We start from the raw sequence: 24456 nt of genomic DNA, 5'->3' as shown, positions 1-24456 counted from the left end.
GTTTCTTGCTGCTTACAAAGGCAGGACATGTTACTTCAGGCAGTTTCCTAATTATTTTGACCAGTGAGCACACTTTAATCGTACTCCAACACAGATTACTAAACATGAATCAAGACTCCTTTCAAACCCAACAGATCTTCATGCTCTACTGCCCTGACCCATAGGTAGCTTCCTCACAAGGCTGAGCTGTCCTGCATATGAACTTACTGCCCATTGCACAGTGCTTTTCCAAACTACTCCCTGTAGATAAACTGTCATTTCAGCCATGCTGTCAAGCAAGATGTTCCTTCCAGAAGGAATAACCATATAAGACATGGAGTTCAACATGAGGACGAGAAGCAACTCCTTTACAAACAAATCCTAATTAAGTTTTTTTTCTCTCTCTCTCTTGCAATCCAATTCCCACTGTGTGCCAGACAAGTGCTTACACTGTGTATAAGCAAAACTCCATGTAATCCTCCCTTACAGTTATTTATTTCTCAGTACTGCAAAGTTCTAACTGGATTGGAAAAACAGATAACCTGGCACGTGGATGACTCTCCATGTTGCCAGAAGCAGATTGTAAGGACAGACCCCCCCCCCCCATCTTGGTTCAGCGCCTATATAAACACACATAAGTAAAGCCAACAAAAAAACACATCCATGCTGGTCTAGAGGTGTGGAACTTCGTGACATTCCAAATTGAGGAGGGTGCTGAAGGGTGCGGGGGTTGCGATTTTCCATGCCAGGTGTGTGTGTGTGTGTGTGTGTGTGTGTGTGTGTGTGTGTGTGTGTGTGTGCCCCTTTGGATCTCTCAGTCCTGCTTGTCCCCCTGTCTGTGTAGGTGCTGGTACCATAGTGCAGTAGGCAGGTTCTGACAGCCCATGTACTCCTTGCGCATTTCAGCTTCTGTCAAGGGAGGGGTGGCATTGCAGGGGGCTCCTGACAACGTGACATTAAGAAGCCCAAGATCAGTCTCTGGCATTCGAGGCGTGGAAGGTGCCTGTCAAGAATGGAAGAAAAGACTCTAGTCAAGACCTTCAAGTGCAGAAGAGAGTCTCTGTCTCATTGCTCTGCTTCTAAATGTCTCCAGAGCTTAGCGAGATAGGTGACTGATAAATATTTTCATGTAGTCACAAAATATACTCTTATACTGACTATAGTTTGGTTTCTTCATCTTTGCTGGATGCCACATTGCTAATATTTTCCACAAATAAATCACTAACCCTTATGTCTAATCACGCCTATTTTTCTGTTCTCAACTGGCATGCTTCAAGGAATCACTTTTGCTAAACACTGGCATTTTAATTCCTTCATACTTCCAGATGAGGTCTAATTAAAACATTTCTCCCAGGGCTTCAAACAGATTAACTGTAGTCCTCAAAACCACCTTCCATTTTGCATTAAAGAGTGTGCCAAATGCTTTATGAGGGGTTTTTGTACTGGTATTGTGTTTGAGCAGAACAAAAATGCAGTTAGAGGACATCCAGAAACTAGAATTCTACAATTGGAAACAAGACAAAAATGTAACTTCTGGGAGAGTAGAATTATGTAGTCACTCGGTCAATTATGCAGTCAATTTGAAACCCTCACCAGCATTAGAGCAAAGTTCCTAATACTATAAGACTAAAACAAACTGAGCAGCTTCTTTTGAGGCTAGCAAGGACAATACTAATGCTGCACTCTCTAGCCCTTAACAGCTAATAAAGTTCTCTGAGACTCTGCTTCACATCTCCACAATGCTGAAAGTGGTACAGACCTTTTCACAATCTAGGAACTCCTAAATCCATTTGAATTTATCCAGATCAGGCTGAACTTTAGGTGCCCCTATAATTCAACTAGAGTTAAAGACAGCTGCTGAGTATATGCAGAAGTGGAAATCTCCTGGCTTAGATAGCATTCCATTTGAGACATTGCTATTGATGCAGAATCAAGTGAGCCTCTTAATACTAAACTTTAAATTTTTCATTCAAAGCTGTCTCTTATCATAAAGATCACAACTCAGCTCTAATTTTGCCTCCTCTTTTAAAAGGCAAAGACCTATTAGCTCCAGTGACCGATGTCACTCTTAAATGCAGACATAAAGCTATTAACAAAGGTTTTTTCTAAGTGGATGGAAATGTACATGTGTTGTCTAATGTGTCACGATCAGACAGTTTTTGAAGTCCAATTGCTTTCAATTAATAAATGACACCTCTTCCATACATTGGATCAAATTCTTAATCAGCTATTAGGCAGAATGGAACTATCTATGGGATGTTCTACAGTGCGTAGTTTTTGTCACTCATTTGTCAATATGAACCTATTCAAATGTTCCACTTGCATTCACACCAGGCCTACGATAACCCTTCCGTTCACACTGCAGAGAGGGTCATAGGTTTTATAGCAATCAAATGGGCCTTTACAAATCATTACAAACACTGGAAATTGTCTCGGCACCCCTCAATAATATTTCTAAGCTATCTGGGATGATTTCATCTTACTACTAGGTTCTACATGAAACCTTCACTCTCATGGTAACATGTGTGGTGGCACATGCACTTACTCCCTGGGTTCACCTATTTTAAGTACATCAGACAGTTCTTTACGCCCATATGGTGCCAGGGGATCTAATCATTTCAGCTGTCCTGAGAGGAATGCAATTTTGTCTGTGGTAATTCTTCCTCTTCCTGTAAAACCTGTGCACAACAGTTCATTGTTTTTAACCTTGCACACAGAATGTACACAACACCTTGCCCACAGTACCAGATGAAGACTGCTCCCGATTCCCTCAGACATTCGGTATTTACCCAGCAACTGCCTACACATTTTTTGACCCAAAGAAAGTGTTGCTTCTTTTTTTTATCTTTCAACATGGAATGAACCTTTATCTGTTCCTTTGTGGCCTATGCACGCTGACGCAGCTACCAACTCGGATGTTTTTGGAATGTCCTGCGATAGAATGGTTTCGTGTGTAGGTGACACTAGTGTGCTTTTGTTGCTGACTATACCACTGAGCCCACAAGTCCTCTAAAAACATAAAAAAGGATACAAATGAGATGGGGCCACTCAGCCTATTTAGGTCTTTGGCAGACAATTCCCAAGTTACTATTTTCAGGTGTGACAGCTTTTGTTTACAGTTACAAAATCTATTTTACATGGGATAGGCCACTCTATATGGCTGTATATGCACTGTATATGTATGCATGTACAGTAACTGTGTGTGGGTGTGTGTTTGCTTCCGTTAATTCTCAGTCACAGCCTCACCTTGCGCAAGTAATCAACAAGACACTGCCCCGGGTGCAGGGCACCCCAGAACTGAGAGAAGGTGCCTCCCCAGGGTGCTCCGCTCAGCAGGGCCACGTTACTATGCTTCCCAGAGCTGCGCAGCTTCCTGGCCAGGGTGGCGCTGTAGCTCTGCTCCACAAACAGCAGGACACGGCGTGCCTGGCAGCTCTCGAGGTCTGACAGAAGCTCATTCACGGAGTATCTCTCTTTGGGGTCTGCCTGAGGACAGAAACAAAATGGCATGCCACATAAGGTACCGAGCCCGTCACACACGAGAGAGAAGATCCTTTACCATGGCCTGGGCACGACGACAAAGCAATGCCAAGCAGTCTCATTTTAAGTTCATTTTGTGTCTTTTAAAGTTCATTTTCCACAAACTGACATTTTTAACAGTTGAGGCATTAACCTGCCTGTCAGTTAAATACGCCAGATAAGAGGTGCTAGGATTGGAGCTTTTTTTGAGAATCAATGACCGCATGCTACAAGAAGCTTGTTGATCCAAATGTACTTTTGGAAAGCAAAGAAGGGGGTGTGGTTATTGATCAGTACTTATTACCTGGGATGTCTTATCTTTTCTTAGCTATAGCCTTACTGATTTACCTTATCAGAAGCTTAAACTTAAGAGCATAAGAAAGGTTACAAACAAGAGGGGGCTAAGACATATTTGATGTGACATCAGTTCTGAAGACTCTTAGTTGGCTGCTTGCAGTTTAAGAGTTTATTTCAATGCTGCGCTGTTTCATGTGTTAAAACATTTCCTTAATTATACTCTTAAGATCCATCAAGCTGTATCTTGTTGACCGATTTGCTGGGTTTTGATGCTGCAGGCTTGCAGACTGTCCTAGGTATTTGATTTAAGACTTCTGAGTAATTTGAGGATTTTCTATAAAGCTAATAGGTGGGGTTTTTTAACAGAGATATACTGTATCACTTAGCCCATCATCTGATTGGCCAATCAGTTAAGTTTTATTTTATATAAAGTATTTCATGGAAAACTGCACTTTAATAGAATTCATACAAAAAGAATACAATAAGAAGAGGGATACAATCTGTTTTGCTAACAGATCATGGTTTGCTAGCAGGGATTACTTATTCAGCACAGCTATATTTAAACATTAACAGAAAATATCTACAAATTCTGGTTTTACACTGTAACACTGGTTACCTCTCATATATTTACTTTTACATTTACTGCATGTTATTTCTGCTTCTATTTGCATATTACATAAAACGTGATTTGGTGTTCTAAAATGTTTAGTATCTCTTAGTACTCACAACATTATGCAGCTATGAAATGACTAGCTTGTTCTTAAATTCTAAAAGTAACATTAATACTCATTTTCTTTGTAATGCTATTTACATTGCTTGGGTAGGATTTTCAACTATTCCTTTCAGTTTTGTTTTCTTTAACTTGTGTTTAACCCTAATTCTTGTTTTTTGTACTGTCATCCAACATTTATGGTTTATACCTCTATGTACTACTTTGAGGTGAGTTTATTATCTTTGCAGAAAGCTACTGACTTGTATCTGTTGTAACTATAGTTTAGCTGTAGTTTTTTATATTAACTGATATTTGGATTTACTCATTATTACTTTTTCTTACTTAAAAGGATATAATTGATAACACAGGGTATTCAGACCAAAATGCAGGGTTTGTTAATGCAATCGAACACTAAAAAAAGTATATAATTACAAATATCAGTTTAATCCTTAAAACAGTCTTCAGTATGGAATGCACTTTTGAAGCTTAAAACTAATTGTATGTTTTACATCTTCCGAATAAATCTTTACACTAAAAAATAATCCAAGCCAGGTGCTAGCAAAGCTAAAACATATTTTATTATCAGCACCATGCTGATCGTATTATTGTTACCGTGCATTTTTTATATAGCACAGAGACTTTAAATCTTCAAAGACCGATTTTGAATTCTGGGGAGATATTCTAGGAAGATCTTTTTTTTATCTTAATGTTCTGTTTTATGAAATGAGTCCACTGAGAATAAATCTCATTGTTAATGACAATCTAGAAAGTTCACACTATAAGGCAGTTGAGCAAGTTAAGGGATGTACAATACTCAAGTGTACAACAGCAGCATCTTATACAGATTCTGAACCCTTCCATTTGACTCTAAGAGTCCTAGCCACTGTTCTGCACTCCTGCTTATCCAATTGGATAATGTCTGCCCTAATCAAAACCTAAATGGATTGGAGATGAGCTGTGAAGTTTTGTCATCTTTAGTAGGTCCAGCAGTCCTTACCTGTTTACTGTTTACTTCTGATAGCTCTATCACTTCAATCCATTTGTTGCAGCCTTTCATATTTTTGTTATTATTTCTCCACAGCTTTACAACAAGATGGACATATGGACATGATTAGTTAAAATGGATTCAATCCTTCAATACCACTGGTGGTGTACCTTTAGAAAGGTAGGAATTAGAGGTAAAAATGGCACAATAAAAGCAAGCAGCAATATAATTAAAGATCATCTCTTTGTACTGAATTTCTACAACAAAGGTAGGACTTTAGTAGTGGGAGAAGGTGTCGATTCAATGTGTACTTTGGGTTTCAGAGGGCTTTTTAAGTTTTAAGATATGGTGGGGGACTGGTAGGTCTCTAATTAAATTGCAGGCTTAGGTAGGTGTATTTCTTTTTTTCTTTTGTTGTCCTCTAATCCCTATAATCCAGGGTGCTGACACTGAAATAAATCAAGTGTCTCAGCTTCCTAACCTGTCTTTATAATCAGGTTGCAACGGGATGTGAAGGCCCTGCTGTCTCTTAGCAATGTGCTTCTTTATAGATTCCCACAGGGAATATAGGGCTCTTTCTTCCATTTTATATCCACAACAACAGTGTGCTTCTCCTTCAAGTGCTGATTGATTCATGATAACAGGGCTAATGGAAAGATGAGTCAGTTCAGAAGTCTATATACAGTATGGGGTTATAACCTTTGTGCCATAAAGCCTTTTGTCAGCCAAAGAGTTTAGGTGACCATGTAATACAAGAAAGCATCATTTTTCTTATTTTTGTTTCTACACACAAACCATCTTTCCTGCATGCTTTTTTTATCCACAGTAGCTCAGAGTCTCACTTTGTATCTAATCAATTTCCAAAACTGAAGTGAAAGCAATTAATGATGGAAGGTCTGATTTTCATTACGGTCTTTCGCAAATGTGGACTTGAAAGATCGCTTTTATTCAAGGTACAGCATTCAATGCCTTAAGGCTAACTAAGACTAAATTAATCAAATATCTAGATCTCTCAAGATCGCCTGAACTCAATAGAAACAAAAGTTAACGGTAAACACTTTATTTAGCACCTCTGGGATCTAAATGTAACTTTCTTATTTAATGTAGCTCATAGTACTAACATGAGAACCTATCCAAATATACCATGTAAAACAAAGCTATTGGATTATTTCATCATTATGCCACAACACAGATTGTACAGTAAATTGTTGAACATTATCTCCACCACTTGTAAATGCATTTTTTCCCTTTGTATAGAGATGAGGGGCAGAGTTTGTGCCTTGCCAGCTGATTAAGACAATACAGTTCTCTCAGGGGAGAACAGCTAACTTTTTGGGGCCAAATTCCTCTTTAACCACAAATGGGATTCAGCTGACAGTTTTGGCAAAAGACTAGAGGGAAGAGGTCGTTTCAAGTTACAGAGACTACAAATTATCCACTCCGGGAGCTCAGGTAAATAAAACACCCTGTAAATGAAGACTTATTTAGTTTTGAAGTTGGACTTCCAAAGCTGGCACTTTATTTTTGGCATTCTGGAAACAGACTAGGAGAGACTCCTTGTTGGACAAACAAATAAAAACATCCACAGAGTTGCTTTTAATTCCAACAAAAGCCTTGATCATTAGTGATAATTAATGCTGTACCCACTGTAATCATTAATATGGACGATTAAACAACTAATCAGCATTTCTATACTTATTCATCATGAGTCTTATGATCTCAGAATGAATCCTAATACTAATATTGATAGAAACCACCTAATCATGCCTTTTATTGAAATTAAATTGTGTGTATTGTGTCAATTCTATATTATTTGTATGTCTATAAATATATCTTCTCGAAAGAAATGCATTCTTGTAAATGACATGATAATGCAACAGCAATAATGAAAAAAATACATAGACTACATGCTATCTCTACATAGCTACAGTGTCTAGAAAAAGTTAAATGTAGTTTTAAAATTAATATCCCAAGTAATGCTAAAATAATCTACTCCAGGAGCTATAGTGTTTTGAGGCATTTATTCCAATGGAAGTTTTGTAATCTTTTCCTTTCACTGTGCTTTGATACCCTATGCCATTGAAATGTACTATAAATTACACTCCCTACAAACCTTCACAAAAGCAGTTTTACAAAGACCCTGTATTATCATAGGCCTGGTTGTGCGAAAGTCATGGAAAATAACTCAAGAGCAACTACACTCAAATCAAAAACAGCAATAAAAAGCCACAAATGAAGGAATGCATTTGGGTGCATCTTGCATGTTTGGTTCTTAAAGGAAGAGTGATCTAAGAATCTTATCCGACTGTTCTCGGGGTCTCCAACCCTGCTCCTGGAGAGCCCCAATACTGTTAGTCTTATAAGTCACCTGCTTTTAAAGATTGGCAACACCTATCTGAAAGTAATCAAGTAAATCAAGAAAGCAATCTGTTCAATGAAGAGAAATCCTTGATGGATGTAAATTAGATTTCAGTTCCAAACAACCTCCAAATTAGTTCAAGTAGGGAGCTGCGTCAGCATGTGTAGGCTGCAAATGAACAACTAGAGGTTGATTCCATGCTGAAAAGTGAAGAAAAGAAACACAACGTTTCGGCAACAACAGACACCTGAAGAAGGCTTCACTACCGAAACATTGTGTTTATTTTCTTCTCTTTTCAGCATGGAATAAACCTTTACTTGTTCCTTCGCAACCTCCAGATTACTAAATTTAACAATTCACTGTTACTGATCACAATTCAAATAACTGATCACAATTATTGGGGGCTTTATAGGAAAATGCTGGTTTAGCGAGATCTCAACTTACAATGCCATTCTTGTTGACGTCCCAGAGCAGCATGGTTCCATCATTCCTGGTTGGGCTGTTGAGGTACAGCACCAGGGAGTCGGCACAGTGGATCGCACGGCAGATGTAGGAAATGTAACTGCGAATGGCCACCTTCTCTGTAGCAGGATAGATGCCCTCTGCCTCCTTCTCTGCTGGAGAGTGAGAAACAAAGATGTCAGAAGTAAAAAAACAGCTACTACACAAAGCTGCTTAAGGTACCCCTGGGTTCCTTATGAAATTCCAAAGCACTGTCAGACCCTTGCAACAACATCTCTTGAACTTGAGTTTGATTTCATACATGACCTCCTCTGACTTTTAGAGGTTAATGAATCACCTACAAAAGTTTTGTGTGAACTCCACACAGGCAGCTGCTAAACTCAGGATCCTGGTGCCATGAGGTTCCAAAAAGACTGTTCCCAAAGGAGGCCGACAGTGTCTGCTCTTAGAAATTGTTCAGATGGCCTTGGTATTCCCAAGGTACGCAAAGGAATAGAATTCGCATGACAGATCAATCCATTTGTAGTCGGACTGCAATATAGCAATACCTTGCTATACGAAAATTTACCTTTACGTGGTTTTGAGTATCCGCACAGAATTTTTTGTATAATATTTTACCATGTACCACTACCCCCCCCCCCCCCCCCCCAACCCCCCAACAATTTCGAGTTTCTTTCTGTGAATTTGAGAAGGAACCATGAGCTGTGATAGGTGCTGCAAGATAATTCTTTTCGCGAGAAGAGGAGAGAGAGAGAGCAGCCACTCAGTCTGATCTCGTTGCTTCTCAGCCAGCCTTCTTTGCGAGCAGACATGTCCCCAATTTCTACAACTTTCTAAGCATATGAGAGAGGGCCAAGACTCCAAAGATGCTAAGTGCTCCATATCTGTGACTAGCTTAGAAGGAATAATGAAAGTGCTTGATAAGTTGCATGAAAGACTTCGTAACAAAGCTGTTGGTCGGTAGTTTGGCGCAAATGAATTTACAATTCGTACAATAAAGAAAAGTGAGGAAGCTATCAGAGTAAGTGTAAGAAGTCACTTCAGGACTGATGCATGCCATGTGACCTGATCTACATGGGCGCCATCACAGTAATAAAGGTCCGAATAATGTCAGAAATTCATTTCAAAACTAGTCAAAGTTATTTCCAAAATACTGTATATTGTTTTTCTTTGCTCGAATGTTTCTGTTTTACTTTAAAATAGGTGAAAACAAATGTTTAATAGGTTGAATCGTGACTTCAGTTCCCCTTGCACTACTTTCTCCCACAAAGCCTTAAGTTTACCAACCGTGGCTTTACTTACGTCAAGATTTTTCAGTACTGTAGCCTTCACCGTTGGCAAGGGATTAATGTATTTACTTTTTAGCTTTAGGATGGAAAATGCATACCAATGCTCAGTTCTTTCTCATAAGGAAGCTCTGAGGTAAGAACCACAAACTTCTTTTCCAAAAGTAGGGCACTAAGGTCAGAATTTGCTAGAAATGCTAGGATAGAACACCATAACTATAAATAAGTAGAAATGAATGAAGCCAACAAAGCACTCATTTCCAGACCTCAGCCCCTTAAGCCGTTAACTTAAAATTAAGGCCTGTGGAAAAAAAAGCCCAAAGCACAGTGTCAAGCACTTAAAACCCAATTTCCATTACTTAGTTTCAGCACTCTTCCCCCTGGGCCAGAATTTCCAAACCAATGCTGCAGTACGTTAAGCGGAGACACTGTGCTGTGCCGTATGGGGTGTCGTGATTTGGATGAAACATTAAACTGACGTCCCGATTACTTAAAGATCCCATGGTGCTGTTCAGAAGAGTAAGAGTGTTGACCCCGGTGTCTTAAATTCCTCTAAATTCCACTTCAGTTTTGTACAGTCTGGCCTCTATATGTTCCTCCCTTCATTCCATTGATGAAACAATTTCTCGCCTCTCCAGATGATCTGCTGTGCAGTGGGTCTTCTGGAGCCTAATGGCTACCAAGTGCCACCAAGGTAGGGGCTACACTTAACTGGTGGATTAAATGGGTTCCCTCCTATAAGTAAAGCACTTTAGGTTCCCTAGGGCTGAAAACGATTGTATTTTTTGTTAATTACCATTAACTGTTATGTGATTTTTGCAGTTACTTGATCCATAATCCTTTCCATTGCAGCTTTCCATGTCCTGACAGTAACAGTAAGAACTGAAAACCGTGAATCAGCAGAAAAGCAGAAAAAAAGCTGAAAAATTATGCCCCTCCCCCTTGCTTTTAGGTAAATATCACATTGGAAATTTGGTTGGAGTTGGGTTGCAGTTCCAAAAAGACTTCAGTCACTTTGTGAAGGCTTCCACGCGCATCCCTGAGATTCAGCCACCCCCGTTTAAAAAGGCCTGTGTAATTTTTTGAATGATAGGCTTTTCCTTACGAGAGGACAGCCGGGCCATGATTTCAAAGCAAGCTGGCGTGAAAACATTGTCCCCACTGAGCACATTAACAGTCGCAGAGGATCAAGGCCTTCACAGCAACAGAAGAGGTTGGAAAGAGGGATCTTTTCCACACAAAAGAAAATGTCAGTTTTTCATTAAGAACTCTGGCTGAGGGTCCAGTCCCAGCTGCCTGCCTCTTAATGACTTAATGGCTTCCCGAAAAGAGAGACTTTTCTTGGAGCAGAAACGTTGCCAGACACTACAATTTCTTCCAGCTTCTCATGGACAAATCTCAAAGTACCATAAGTAGTCACTTTCTGGCACCTATCTAAAAAGGCCTCGTCTTCACTGGGCAATTACCTTCACTTTCTTTATTTTTGGAATTGTAGCATTTAACATACCAGTGCACACTTCTAAGAGGCTTAATTTACTAAAAATTAGACAATACATAGAACTGACTAAACATGCTTTTTTTCTTCATAGAGCAACTCATCTCGATGTTTCAGTTTGGGAGTAACCTTTTTTTTCCCCAACAGAGACTACCAATACGCTCCTAGTAACTGCAGAATTTTGTGTTAACATAATAAGGTTGTGCTTTGGAGGAATCGAGTCTCAAAATAAAATACTTTACATTTTACCAAGGGGAAATTCAGGAAGGAATTCGGACAGACTTCAGACAGAAGTTGGATGGGCATTGCAAAAAATATAATTATTTAGCCTCCTGTACCTCTCACAGCTAGAATACGAATTGCATTTCTAAAAAAAACTGCCAAACTGTATTTTTTTAAAAGGACTCACAAAAATAGAAAAAACTATACAAGTATTTGGCATTATAATACATTTTTGAAGCTGACACTAAAATAATAGTGTAAAGTCATGTTTCTAGGCATAAGGCTATTGTCACTTTCAACGTATTTAAATGATTCATGATTTTTCAGTCATGAAAACCTTTGATGCAATACGTCCTGTTTATGAGGTTTATGAGGAAATTGTATTGTAGGCTAGAGTTTTAATGCTGATTTGTTTGCTTCATTTCAAAGATGACAGTATGACCAAAACAACAATCATCCATTTTTGCCCTGACTGAAGGGCAAAAATTAATTTATTCTGGGCTTTTTTTTCTTTTCTCTCCAGTCTGTTACTTATTAATTTGCTCATGAAATGGTGATGCATGCCGTGGTTAGCATTGCTGCCTCGCAGTGCTGGGGCCTTGGGTTCTTTTCCAGAACGGGGTGCTGTCTGTGTGGAGTTTGCATGTTCTCCCCGTGTTTGTGTGGGTTTCCTCCGGGTGCTCCAGTTTCCTCCCACAGCCCAATAACATACTGGCTTCTGGGAAAACTGGCCCTCGTGTGTGTGTGTCTGCCCTGTGATGGACTGGTGTCCTGTCCAGGGTACGCTTGTGTAATTGGATGAAGCAGTTAGAAAAGATGGGTGGGTATTTTTGTGTGATCTCCCTATTATTAACAAGTGAAATTGTCTCACATTTTACTTTCCATTCATGCATACTGAATAGATCTGATAACTGAGTGCTACAATTTTACACATTCCTGAAGTATTATTTTGATATTTAAAGCAGACATGTTTTGCTCATGTGCTGTCTAGAAAGTCATATAATTTTATGCAACGTTCAAGTTCTGTATGTTGGTGGAATGTTATACTGTTATGCCACAGACCAAAAGCACTTCTAGGTCAACTGGCTTCTAGGAAAACTGGCCCTGGTGTGAGTGTGTGTCTGTTCGTCTGCCCCATGATGTCCTGTCCAGGGTGTACCCTGCCATGTGCTCGTTGCAGGGATGGGCTCAAGCTCCCCCACGACCCTGAACTGGAAGAAGAGGCTAAAGAATTAACGGATGTGTCATCTAACCAGTCTAGAGTGGTTAGGCATGCAACACATCAGGTGTCCACGAGTTAAACTGTCCTTCATTATATTTCTAAAGGGATCTGTGGTTGATCATTCTTTCTTCAGTTTCGTTTCAGTGGATTCAGTGACACCTTGAGGTTTTGGGAGTGAAAACCAGGTCAGGCCAGGCAGTCGTATACAGGTAGATTCAGCCAGGAGTTTCACAGGTGTGTATGTATAATGTAACGCAGTCAAATATATCTGAATTCAAAAGACCAAAATTCAACATCTAGCAGTACTTTGGAGGGTGGGAGACCTTGCTGAATCTGTCTGATCTACATCCACAAGTCTTATCTTTTACTGCCTTATTGTCTGTTAATTATCTAATGAAGAGGATCTATGAGTATTTACTTTAATGGTAAGAAAGTGAGCCAAAACATACCTGCTGCTTGCCCATCACCTGCGAAAAAGGTCTTAATGTGCTCTTTCTCAAAGCCATTGCTCCTCAGCATCCTGTAGAAATGCAGAATGTTTTGCATGTGACGCTGATAAGTGATCTGCTCCTGCCATCCACCTGGGAAAAGCGTACAAAGAACCAATCGAATGAATCAATGAACATTAAGGATGAAATCCACATATCATATCTTTCCTTTGGAAAGTTCACACGGCTCTTTTGATGCAGAGAAGAACTCAAGAATGGGCCCAGCTCTCATGCAGTTTGCAACATCTGATTAGCAGGATCTTTTCTTATTGCAGACATACAGTAAAGTTGATTGAAACGACAGAGTAACACTGTGACCCATTTAATAAATTGCTGCTTTAATTATATGGTTAATTGTTGCTGATCCTAATTTTTAGCACATAAACACACAGGGCCATAAGCTATACATACCTATACATATGCATAACCTACACATATACCTATCCATTTAATACTCATATATATAGATAGCCTATACATATATCTAATACATACCTATACATATACATAGCCTATACATCACCTACACATATACAATATATAATACAGTATATACCTATGCATATATCTAATACATACATATAAATAGCATATACATATATCTAATACATACCTATACATATACATAGTCTATACATATATCAATACAGACCTATGCATATACACAGCCTATACAAAGGCTCTAGAGTCTATGCAGACAGCAGTGCAGAATACCTGAGAGCAATATGGCATGGTCGCAGGTCTGGTATACGCGGCACGACTGGCGGGTGAGCAGGTGGTGCTGGTGGCAGCGGCGGGTGTTCTTGTTGAGCTCACAGCTAGCAGCTGACGGGCTGGGGCTGGTGATGGGGAGAGGGCGAGGGCAGGGTGCAAAGTCCCGGTGCTCTGCAGCAAAAAACAAGACCGGCTCACGCTGGCTGCTCAGGTATCGTTTTTGCGGTGGGGCAGGAGCCCATATCCCTCCCACCCGCTGTATGACAAACACGGCCAAAACGTGTGAAACCAAGAGGTTTGCAGCACATGGAACATCGGCAACGATCTGCTTCTACATCCCCAAATCTGGCATTGATCTGATCTTCTTAGCAGACTGCCACCACCCTCACAAGAGAGGTGGTGAAGCAAAAACTCCATGCATGCATCCTCTGGAATACACGCCGTCATGATCTTCATGAAGTTTTCACTTTTCCAGGCCTCCAACAGGATTCTGCATTAGAGAAGAGCTAAGGCAGCTTGTATTGATAACACTGCAAGATGATGTGCCCAGCAAGCCACAGGTTTTGCTGTTGCATGGCAAGCTGAAGAAACCCTGGCCAGCCCGCAGCCTTTCAACCCCTGGCTGACTTTCCAAAACAACAATTCAAGGACACTCTGGACAATTCCGGATCACTCAGATGACATCTCGTACCTCCAGCAAACTTTAGGGAACATGTCAGGGCTGTGAGGATCAAAGATCTCTCCAAACTCATAAGTTTCCCATTTCACCTCTAACGGCCATGATCATACTGCTCTCTTCGTCTGTGTTCTCAAAGAGGGGTTTTGGATATCCTACTGCAGAAAGATATCCAAAACCCAAATTATCCTAAAACTAGGATCACACCTTCCCCCTTCTCTCAACGAGAGGCTTGTTTATTTTGGATCCTCTCTATTCATTTGCAGGTTTTGACCTCACACCTCTCTTTACCTCTCTTGACTTCACACCACCTGAGTGTTGGTACTGCTTCTCTCCTGCTCCCACCTCCTCTAAACTCCCGGCTTTTCTTCTCCCACGATTTGTCAGCTGCCGATTTTCCCCTCTCTCTCTCTCACACCTGAAGAAGGCTCCACAGCCGAAACATTGAGTTCCTTTCCTTCTCTTTTCAGCAAGGAATAAACCTTTACTTGTTCCTTTCCAAAACAATGTTGCAAATCCAGGTCACAGCCAGCTAATGACACGGCCCATCTCACACCACTCACCTCCTCACCTGGGCCCTGAGAAGAGGCGTTTGCTGGTTGAGCCTCCTTCTCACACTTTAGAATCTCCATCCAAGGAGTGGATCACCTACACTTCAATGGCACCGTAAACTTTGAGGCGAAGAAGAAGAACAGAATTTTCCCATCCCTGTATCTTCTACGATTGCCATCATGAGGAAATCAGTGCAAGAAAACACTTAAGTACCCCGAAACGGAAACCAGACTCTGTTCAATGACAATGACATCTGGGTCCCACATGCAGGGGAGGAAGGTGGACGTTTCACTTGCTAACACTCTGGCAATGACCTTGGATGGTCAGCTACAACCTATTCCTTAGGATATGGATGTTAATCTTTTGTATTTATGGTGTACGGAAATATACAGTCAGTGGTGTCTCTACTGCAGATCCATATCCACACTATGAAGGAGTGACATCATAATTTTGCCCAGATCAGAGAACCCACCTACGCAGTGGAGCCGCTGTGTCCTGCTCAGGTCCTTCACGCCAACCACCAGGGGCAGAAAATGAACCTCGCACACGCCCCCGATCCGCTTGGCCCGGCTGGAGTGTGGACCTGCCGCCAGGTGGCTCCGACGTGCCCGTCCCTTGGTGCCCTGCCTCTCGCTCCGGCTCTGTCGCCTCTTGAGCAGGTTTTCGCAGCGGCTCTTCAAGGCCAGGGTCATGCACTCGTCTCCTAGAAGGTACAGTGTGCAAGGGAGACCGGCACCGAACAATGGTGACCCCCATCTGGACAGAAACGGACGCGACTTTCAACAAGGACAAAAGTAAGATGCAGGGTTTCGCACAAATGTTTGAGAATAGATTTTATAAAAAATTTCTGTGAAGAGCTGTGAAGTATTCTACCTCATCTTAGTTATATGAAATGATGATTCTATAATATGTATTGTGTCTACCTCTTGCTGAAGCAGCCATATCAACCTGCAGCTCTCAACTGGCAGCCCACTGAAGCTAAGCAGGGTTGAGCCTGGTCAGTACCTGGATGGGAGACCTCCTGGGAAACTATGGTTGCTGCTGGAAGTGGTGTTAGTGGGACCAGTGGGGGCATCCCACCCTGCAGTCTGTGTGGGTCCTAATGCTCCAGTATAGTGGCGGGGACACTATACTGTAGTGGGCACCGTCTTTCGGATGAGACGTTAAGCCAAGGTTCTGTCTCTCAGTTGTCAATAAAGATCCCCGGTCATGTCTCGATAAAAGTAGGGAGTTATCCCAGTGTCCGGGCCAAATTTCACCCATCGGCCTTTACAGCGGCCTCAAAATTGTCCCCATGTATGATTGGCTTGCACTTGCCCTGCGATGGTGTACCCTGCCTTGCACACGTTGCTTGCCGGGTAGGCTGCAGCTTCCCGCGACACTGTATGGTATAAAGTGGTTTGGCACATGACATGACCTCTTGCTGATCCAAACTGAAAAAAGTCTTCCCACTGTGTTGGTGTTTGAGCTATTTCAGATTCTACATCTATGCAGTAGATTCTAACACTAGGTGCTTGACATTTCATGCTTATTACTATGTTTTAAATAGGTTTTCCATAGATACATTTAAAATTATATGCTACACACAATGGTTTTATAGGTTATATATACAGTACATATATGCTTTTCTGCTTCATCTGTACAACGTGTACCAGATGATACAATGGTGAAACCCAATGAATGCAATGAGTTCCCTGTAGTGGTGCCCCAATGACACTGGGCTTCTGACATTTCTGATACACTTTGCTTTTCATCTGTCCACACTCTGGAGTTTTTTTTCATACTGTACATCACATGTAGTGCACTGGCCTTTAGTGATACCTAACCTATTACAAAGGGGGTTTACAATAAAACTTTGAGAAGGATGACAACGGCCAAATTCCTTTTCACTCCATCCACTTAACCAAAGTCATTTCCTAAATTAAAAAAAATCTATAAATACCATACATAAGCCTCTTTCCCTCGTTTTTTTCCCCTCCACTCACCCCTCCCCCCCCCCCCCACAACATCAGAGGACATCTTCATTTTTAATATATTTTTTTTGTCCTTAATACACCTCTTTCCCTTCCTTTACTTCCTTTACCAAACCGTGTTAAAGTCCTTCCACTCCACACATTCTACACCATACTCGATATTTACAACTTTGTGTCCCACAGGAACAATAAGTTACAATAACTGCTCATAATTGACAACTAAGCAATATCCTTTCTCTATCTTTTAGATCCCTAATCTTTGCTTCTTAAAAGGAAACAGATACACAGAGTATAATATGTAGTTGTGAGGACAGATAAACAATTTTCACATTTTCTTATAGAACACCACAGAATACACAAGACAGATACATAGAGTTATAACAGTTAACCATTGTACAAAGAGAGAAGCAGATGAGAAAGGAAAACAGTGGCTTCTCCATCCCTCCTCCTTTCCAGTTGGCCCTTGGGTAACTCCTCACTCTGTATGGAGTCACAGCTTCCTCGTCCTACAGCCAGGATTGCTGGCCCTCAGCCAAATCCTACTACATGACAAAACGCTTAAAAAACACTTCTCAGTACATTGAGTTCTTAGATGCTGTTATTTCCCGGGAACCAATAACACAAGTCGACACTAACTGCACAAGAACAGGTTTTAAGCACAGCCCTTTTGTAGGAAACACACTTTCGCATAGAAATATCTGCTATAAACCACACTAGACTTCTCATAGGGAATCCCATAGCAAAAATCAATCCAAATGCAAGAGTATTAATTATAGTGGTCTTTGTGAAAGGTATGGTCCTGTTAATTGCATAACTTCAGCATTAATTCTTGAGCATATATATGACATTTTAGTACAGGTTTTATGGAATAACTCTAATGTAAAATAATGACAAAATAATTTGCTAATTGGATTTAGTTTTTTTCTCTTTAAACTGCATGACTGTTAATTACAACTTTGATTTGTAATAAATCACTAAAAAATAGCACTTAATGTATTTTAAAATATAGTATTTTTCCTTAGTTATAGAGCTGCAGGAAGCAGCATTTTAATGCAGTATTTTAAACAGGTTTTGTGTAATATGACAGGGAAAGTGGGAAGAGTCATCACTTGCTTTGTAAAGGGATTTCCGTCTTTCAACATCTGCCTGTGAAAACTTCATTAACTGTAATTATCTCTGCCAAGGCATTTATCTTGTTTTAAATACTGCTGCAAGATTGCAGTTTCTTCTTAATGACAATAATGTTGAGAAAAACATTAAAACAACCGAGCACCTTTCCTGTCACCTTGCGAATACATACAGAATAACAGAAAATACTTTTTCACAGCATTCTGAGGTAATGACAGTGTCACTAACTGTTCACACAAGGGCAAGAAAGGCTTTGTTTTCTTTTTTTGTTGTTGTTGTTGTACAAGACAACAGAGCTGCATCCAGATTCTGCCTCTATATGTGATACTTTTATTATATAATATATATACAGTATATGATAGTGTGGACCAGAATTATTTCCTTTATTTCATAGTTCAAGTAGCTGCCTCAATACTGCAGTGTCTTAGTCTTTGATTGTGGGCTCTGGTGGATATCTGTGTGGAGTTTACATGGGTTTTCTCCTCTCACAGACCACAGACAGGTAAGGTGCACTGGCTACTCTAAATTGCTCTCTGGCCTTCGGAAGCAGGAGTGCAGCTCCTTCCTTATATAATCTGCCCTGTCTAGAGTATTCATCCAGACATGATCTAACCTCTTCTTCCTATTCAACATGCGAAAGGTGGGGTACACACCTACACTCACAACTGGGCTAATTTTCCCAGATGGCAATTAACATAACAGCAGGTGGCGGAGCGGTGGCTCTGTGGCTCAGGATCTGCGCCTGTGGCTGGAAGGTTGCTGGTTCGTATCCTGCGGCCAGCAGAGGAATCCTACTCCGTTGGGCCCCTGAGCAAGGCCCTTAACCCCAACTGCTTCAGGGGCGCCGTATAAATAGCCGATCCTGCGCTCTGACCCCAAGCTTCTCTCCCTGTCTGTGTGTCTCATGGAGAGCAAGCTGGGGTATGTGAAAAGACAAATTCCGAATACAAGAAATTGTATATGGCCAATAAAGTGACCCGATCTTATCTTATCTTATGTCTTTGGACTGTGGGAGAAAACCAGAGCACCTGGGAGAAACCCACATTAACACAGGGAGAACACACAAACTCCACACAGACAGCACCCCAGGTCTGGAACTGAACCGAGGGCCCCAGTGTTGCGAGGCAGCAACACTAATCTCTGCGCCAACATGTTGCCCCTTGTCTTGTTTGGGCAACAGGAATGAGGATAACAAGAACATCATGACACTATAAAATTTGTTCCCCTTTCCCTCAGACAGACTTTAAATGTGTTCAGGTGAGAAACTAGCAAAGGACAACATGGTCATAAAACACTACACAAAATCTTTTCACCACAAACCATTTAAAAGGTTTTATACAATTATCTGAAATTCATAAGATGTCGGTGTCCAACATCCTGAAAGGCACTAATAAGTCAGTCAAATTGGGGGACTTCTCCAAGACGAGCAACACAAGAAGGAGGTGAGGACACGTGGAAGTAAAGTTTAGGAGTGGATGGGACAGAACACAGGAGACATTTTATTACAAAGAGGATTGTGGGATACTGGAGCCGACATCTTAGCATGTTCTAGAAGCTGAAACAGCCTGATGGATTCTTTAGATTAGAACATTCACCAACTAGCTGCTAAATGAGCCCACTGGTCTATGGTCTATGTTTTTATGAGTAGTTACAAAATATGAAAAAGCTTGAGAAGTCTTCCTCTCACTCCTTTTGCCCCAGGGATATAAAATAACAAGTAAAGCTCTTTTTGCTTTTTGCTTTGCTTTTTCACCCTTTAAACACAGGGATTTTCTTCATTAGAGTTCCATCTGTAATGATTAATTTGTGGAAGCCCACTTTCTCATTCTTGAGAGATCTTTTTCCCCCCATTTGAAGAGCTGGATGGATTTTGAAAGAAATGAAATGCCAACTGACTGAATAATACTTGTTTTGTTTAATATTCTGCTTTCTTTTTCCACATGGTTAAGGTTAGTTACTTTGAAATAGCTTATAAACATCATTTATGCAACTTAATATGTACAAAGCTGTATATCTTCCTTTTGATCCTTAACTCTAACAGAACCAACCACATTAAACATTTTGAATGGCATTGCTATTTTTAAAGTACAGAACATGCCTTTTGTGTCTTCTTTCATGCTCATTTTTGTGGTGCCTTGTCACCAGAGTCCTGTTACATTGAACTAAATCTGATGGTCCACAGTGGCTATATCAAGTGGTTCAAGTTAATGTCGTCTCTAAGCGTGCACCCATCTTTTCAAATGAGGTGGCTGTATTGTACTCGGATATAAGCAAGCTCTAAAAAAAACGTTTAGATTCAGATGATGAGGTGACTTGTTGCTTTCATGATATGGCACCAAAAAGATGTCCCTGGAATCAAAGAAACAGCTTGAAGAACACAGGTCAGGTGTACGTAGTTTACCTAAATTCACTTCTGAAGAAACCGATGTAGGCAAATAAAAAAACAGATGAAGCATATGGAATAATGCTGCCTTTATGGAAGTCAAGAAAATAACACTAATGATTTGTTACTCAAGGAAGTACTATAAAATGCTGACATTTGACAGTTACTCATAAAACCTGACTTTTTCTAAGCAGAAACCCAGTCTTGTCTCTTTACTAAACTGTCAAAATGATGCACTGTGCACTCTAGAACATAACAAAACACTACCAGTGCCTGTACTACTTAGAAAACTGTTCTGTGCGACCTGCATGTTATAAAGCATTCAAATGATCAATCAAAATTAAGCTCCAGAAGACGAAAAAATCCCCACATCACTTCTAAATATACACTGGTGTGACATAAGATTGCAGAATCTGGTCACATTTTTTATTATACTATATCACCAAGTGCTGATGAGAGGAGACTGTGATTCAAGAATGCTAATTGCTATTGTGAGGAGACTTGAAAAAGGTATGTAAAATTACCAAGAAAGTCACCCCAAAGTATTCTTTCAGAACCTGTCGTAGTATGAGGACCCAAGGAAGACATGGAAACTATGAAGGCGTCTGCTTAGCGTTGACAAAAAGAGCTGACAGTTGCATTTTCTCCTGTTTTTTTTCCTCCAAGATATGACTTGAAAAGATCCTGGGATCTCTTCTCATGGGTAACCTATGTGTTTTTAAAAATAAATCTCCCTCCTGAATTCAATGCAACTTTAGGAACGTGCGTGTTAAAAGCAGAGAGACACTTCACAGCCTGCGAAACCACACAGGAACTCCACTGAGAAATCTGCCTATGCAATTGTGGTAACTGAAACCCTGGGCTATTGAAAATCCAGCCTCTAGTTTCCCTAAAAAGATGCAGCATTTCCAAGTAATGTTTGTTGTGGGGGACAACATGGCCTTTTCAGAGGTTTAATGACACCACATGTTAAGAGTTATGGGTCAATAGGATGAAGAGGGATTCTATAACTAGAAACAGGTGGTAATTCTTCAAAACACATAGCTGTTCTATAATTGCTTGGTAACTACAGTATGTAAAACACACTGAAGACATTTATAAGGCCTGAGTATCAGATTCTGAAAATAAATTAGGCTTATTTTTATTAAAATGTCCTCAGACAAATATTTAGTGGTTCTGGTCACACACCACAAAAATCACGCACAACACGAATGAATTTATATTACAAAGAGCAGAAGGTTTCAAATGAAGGTTTGCAAGTGCTTACATTTAAGTGTTCAGAGGACTGGGGCAACGGTGTATTATTGTATAACCACAAGTCTCTAAGAATAAAAACAAAAATGCTGAATTCCACAAAGTATTGTGGGGTAGCTGTTAACCAAAATATTGCCTGCAAGGCACAGGATATTTTGGCAAGAAGTTGTATAAGCTAACCATGTACAGGCAATAGTTAGAGGTCACGGTGTACATTCTAATTATTTTCATCTCGATAAAGAGACTGTTGTGGTCTTGTTTTGGTTACTTGGATTATTGAGTTTTCTAGGTTTAATTTGTAAGAAAAAAAAGATATTTTGGATATGGGTGACTTTTAACCGCTGAATCGAAGAACGCAGTCTACTCAAAATAGTACAGTATGCGTAAAAAGGAAAAGATGCCAGGAACGATTAGCTTGTTTACAGTATTTTGGGCAGACAAAATGGAAACGAGGGGTTGAAAATGACAGAACAATTTGAGATTGCATCTATATCGGCACTCAACGTGTTTTACAAACGAGGAAAAAACTGAAACAGTCTTGAATCCAAACGGATCTTATTCGTGTTTTTTCAAAACTCGTGCAACCTCCTTTGAAACGCCCCATATATCGTGATGTACATGTACGTTATAAGTGAACTATGCTAAAATATAAGGACAGATTATAGAAAAATCCTAATTGTAATCCAACCAAAATCGAAGGGATTGCCAAAGCACATTCACAACTGTATTCCGCGATTAAAAGTCTAATGTGGGCTCTGTGGATTGTTAATGCCGGAGTCATCTCTGAACGTTTATACAGTATATATATGTGTGTGAAAGCAGTTTCCAGCAGAGACTAGTTCTTATGTAGTCGCGCACGACAATTTTAAGTGAACTGTCTTCGGGGTTTTGAGATTATGCTCGTTCCTAAATCAAGCAATGGACATTCTTTGGTCTGCTTGTTAAGGACTCGAGGAAAGCAGGAAGAAAACCAGCATATTTATGAAATAGTATTTCCAGGGTTGGTAAATCTCTTGGACTTTTTGTTTAGATCCGCCTTGAAGAATAAGAATTAACTGGATATTTTCATTTCTTAATTTGTTCTTTTTTAAAGAAACAAAGTAAACCCAGTTCAACCCTATAATAACGAAGGAAAAAATGAGTTAGTGGTCTCGTAATATTGCGCACATCTTCCACCATCATCATCATAAATCGTAGACAGTTGCGGATATAAGAACACCACCTTAACACACATTAAAACTGGTATTCTGTGCGATGTACAGTATAAGATCTTTTTGTATTAAATGTTAATGTCCTGACCATTTTAATTTCGAGGATGCAAAAATACATGCTACTACATGAACCCTTCTCAAAGCAAATCTGAACAATTCTGTGTGTTCAGGCAGAGACTACACAATTTTATAATACGCCGTTTATACGATGGCACTGTTTCTAAAAAAACACGCACAGCTTTGAGCGTACAAAAACATCATTTTTTACTATTGCTGGGTTAAGAGACATTGCTGTGTTGCGTCTGATTTGTTTTTCGTTTCGTTTCCGTAGTAAATCCATTTGTTCGAATATAGAGGCTGTAGTCTGTTATAATAATCATTTTAATTATTGGTAGTATGTTTGCTGCTGCTGCTGCTTTTGTTTAGAGACTCCAAAGCGTCCGGAGTCTCCAGAGTGCACGTTTTTGAACTTGTGGTGTCAAATATATGAGATTTTAAAAAGACTTACCCATATGAATTCCTTCCCTATGTCCACATTTCTTCTTGCTCATGTTGAAGTCAATGTAGAAAAGGATGATGGGGTGACCAAAACTTTCTCCCGGACTCGGATCCAAAGCTAACACTGCGTCATGCGCAGTCGAACCAGGTAGGAGCTCTGTGGCGAGTCCCGGAACCCGCTTAGAAACTTCTGGACCCGAACCCAAACCATAGCCTGGTTTGGACCCCTGAAACCCTGCTCCCGACTGATTCGAGTACCGGATGCGGTCTGTGTGCACCTCTGACTTGGAAAACCCCGTCCCTGATCGCATGCCCATTGCAGGTCTCCCTGTTTTCGAACTGGGCGAGTCGGGGAGAATCGCCAGCACTTTCTCCCCCGAGTTCGGTTCCGAGGCGTAGACTGCCACACCGGTCTGGGGCAACTGGGCCAGCCGTTTACACTCGGGTTCCGATAAGGAGGAGACCCGCTGGCAGAGGTTCAGTTTCAGATACTGGAATCCAGTTTTTGCCCAGCGTTCCAGTCGGGCAGCCTTGATTTGGGAACTCCGGGTTCGCCCAAGGAAAAGCGCAAAAATTAAAACGGATATGCGTATCCACTTCAGATGCATGATTAGCGTGTACAGAAAGTTACCTTTACGGACGGATTGGGTAGTGAAACAGTTCTCAAAAGAAACAAAAAATACTTTAAAATGCCTTTTTTGGGATGAATTTCCACTTGTTCTTCTGTGCGTTCTCGCCAGAGGGAGGGCGCAGCCTGTCTCCGGTTGCAATCAAATTGGAGAGATGCTGCTTTCTTCATTAAAGGCAGACTTCAAAGGGGGTCAGACTAACATCCAGATCGAAACTAATGTGCGACAGTAACTCCATCCCACAGGGACGACTATGCCAGTAATCAGAAGGGGAGGGCGAACAGTATCAGAGGATGGGACAACCTGTCAGGACAACGCACTAAGACTCTGGCGTATAATATTTTATAACGTAGAAGGGAAAGGTGGCGAAATATGATGTTGCTAGCTTTGTAGTCATTCCCTCGGTCGTTTC

General features: G+C 40.6%; 1 protein-coding gene across 1 annotated transcript; it reads right to left on the bottom strand.

The window, feature by feature from the left end:
* Positions 1–793: 793 nt before the first annotated feature.
* On the bottom strand, positions 794–24023 carry LOC148821684 (uncharacterized). Its single transcript, XM_088931317.1, has 7 exons — positions 23426–24023; positions 15441–15671; positions 13741–13911; positions 12988–13119; positions 8296–8468; positions 3226–3465; positions 794–982 (listed from the first exon to the last, which is right to left on the bottom strand). The coding sequence occupies exons 1-7, from the start codon at positions 24021–24023 to the stop codon at positions 794–796; spliced, it is 1734 nt and encodes a 577-aa protein (XP_088787443.1).
* Between the last annotated feature and the right edge of the window lie 433 nt (positions 24024–24456).

The sequence above is a fragment of the Atractosteus spatula genome, chromosome 13, assembly GCF_055471065.1.
Source record: "Atractosteus spatula isolate fAtrSpa1 chromosome 13, fAtrSpa1.hap1, whole genome shotgun sequence".
NCBI lineage: Eukaryota > Metazoa > Chordata > Actinopteri > Semionotiformes > Lepisosteidae > Atractosteus > Atractosteus spatula.
The sequence above is the reverse complement of the archived record's forward strand: the minus strand, read 5'-3'. Positions and strand labels throughout refer to the sequence as shown.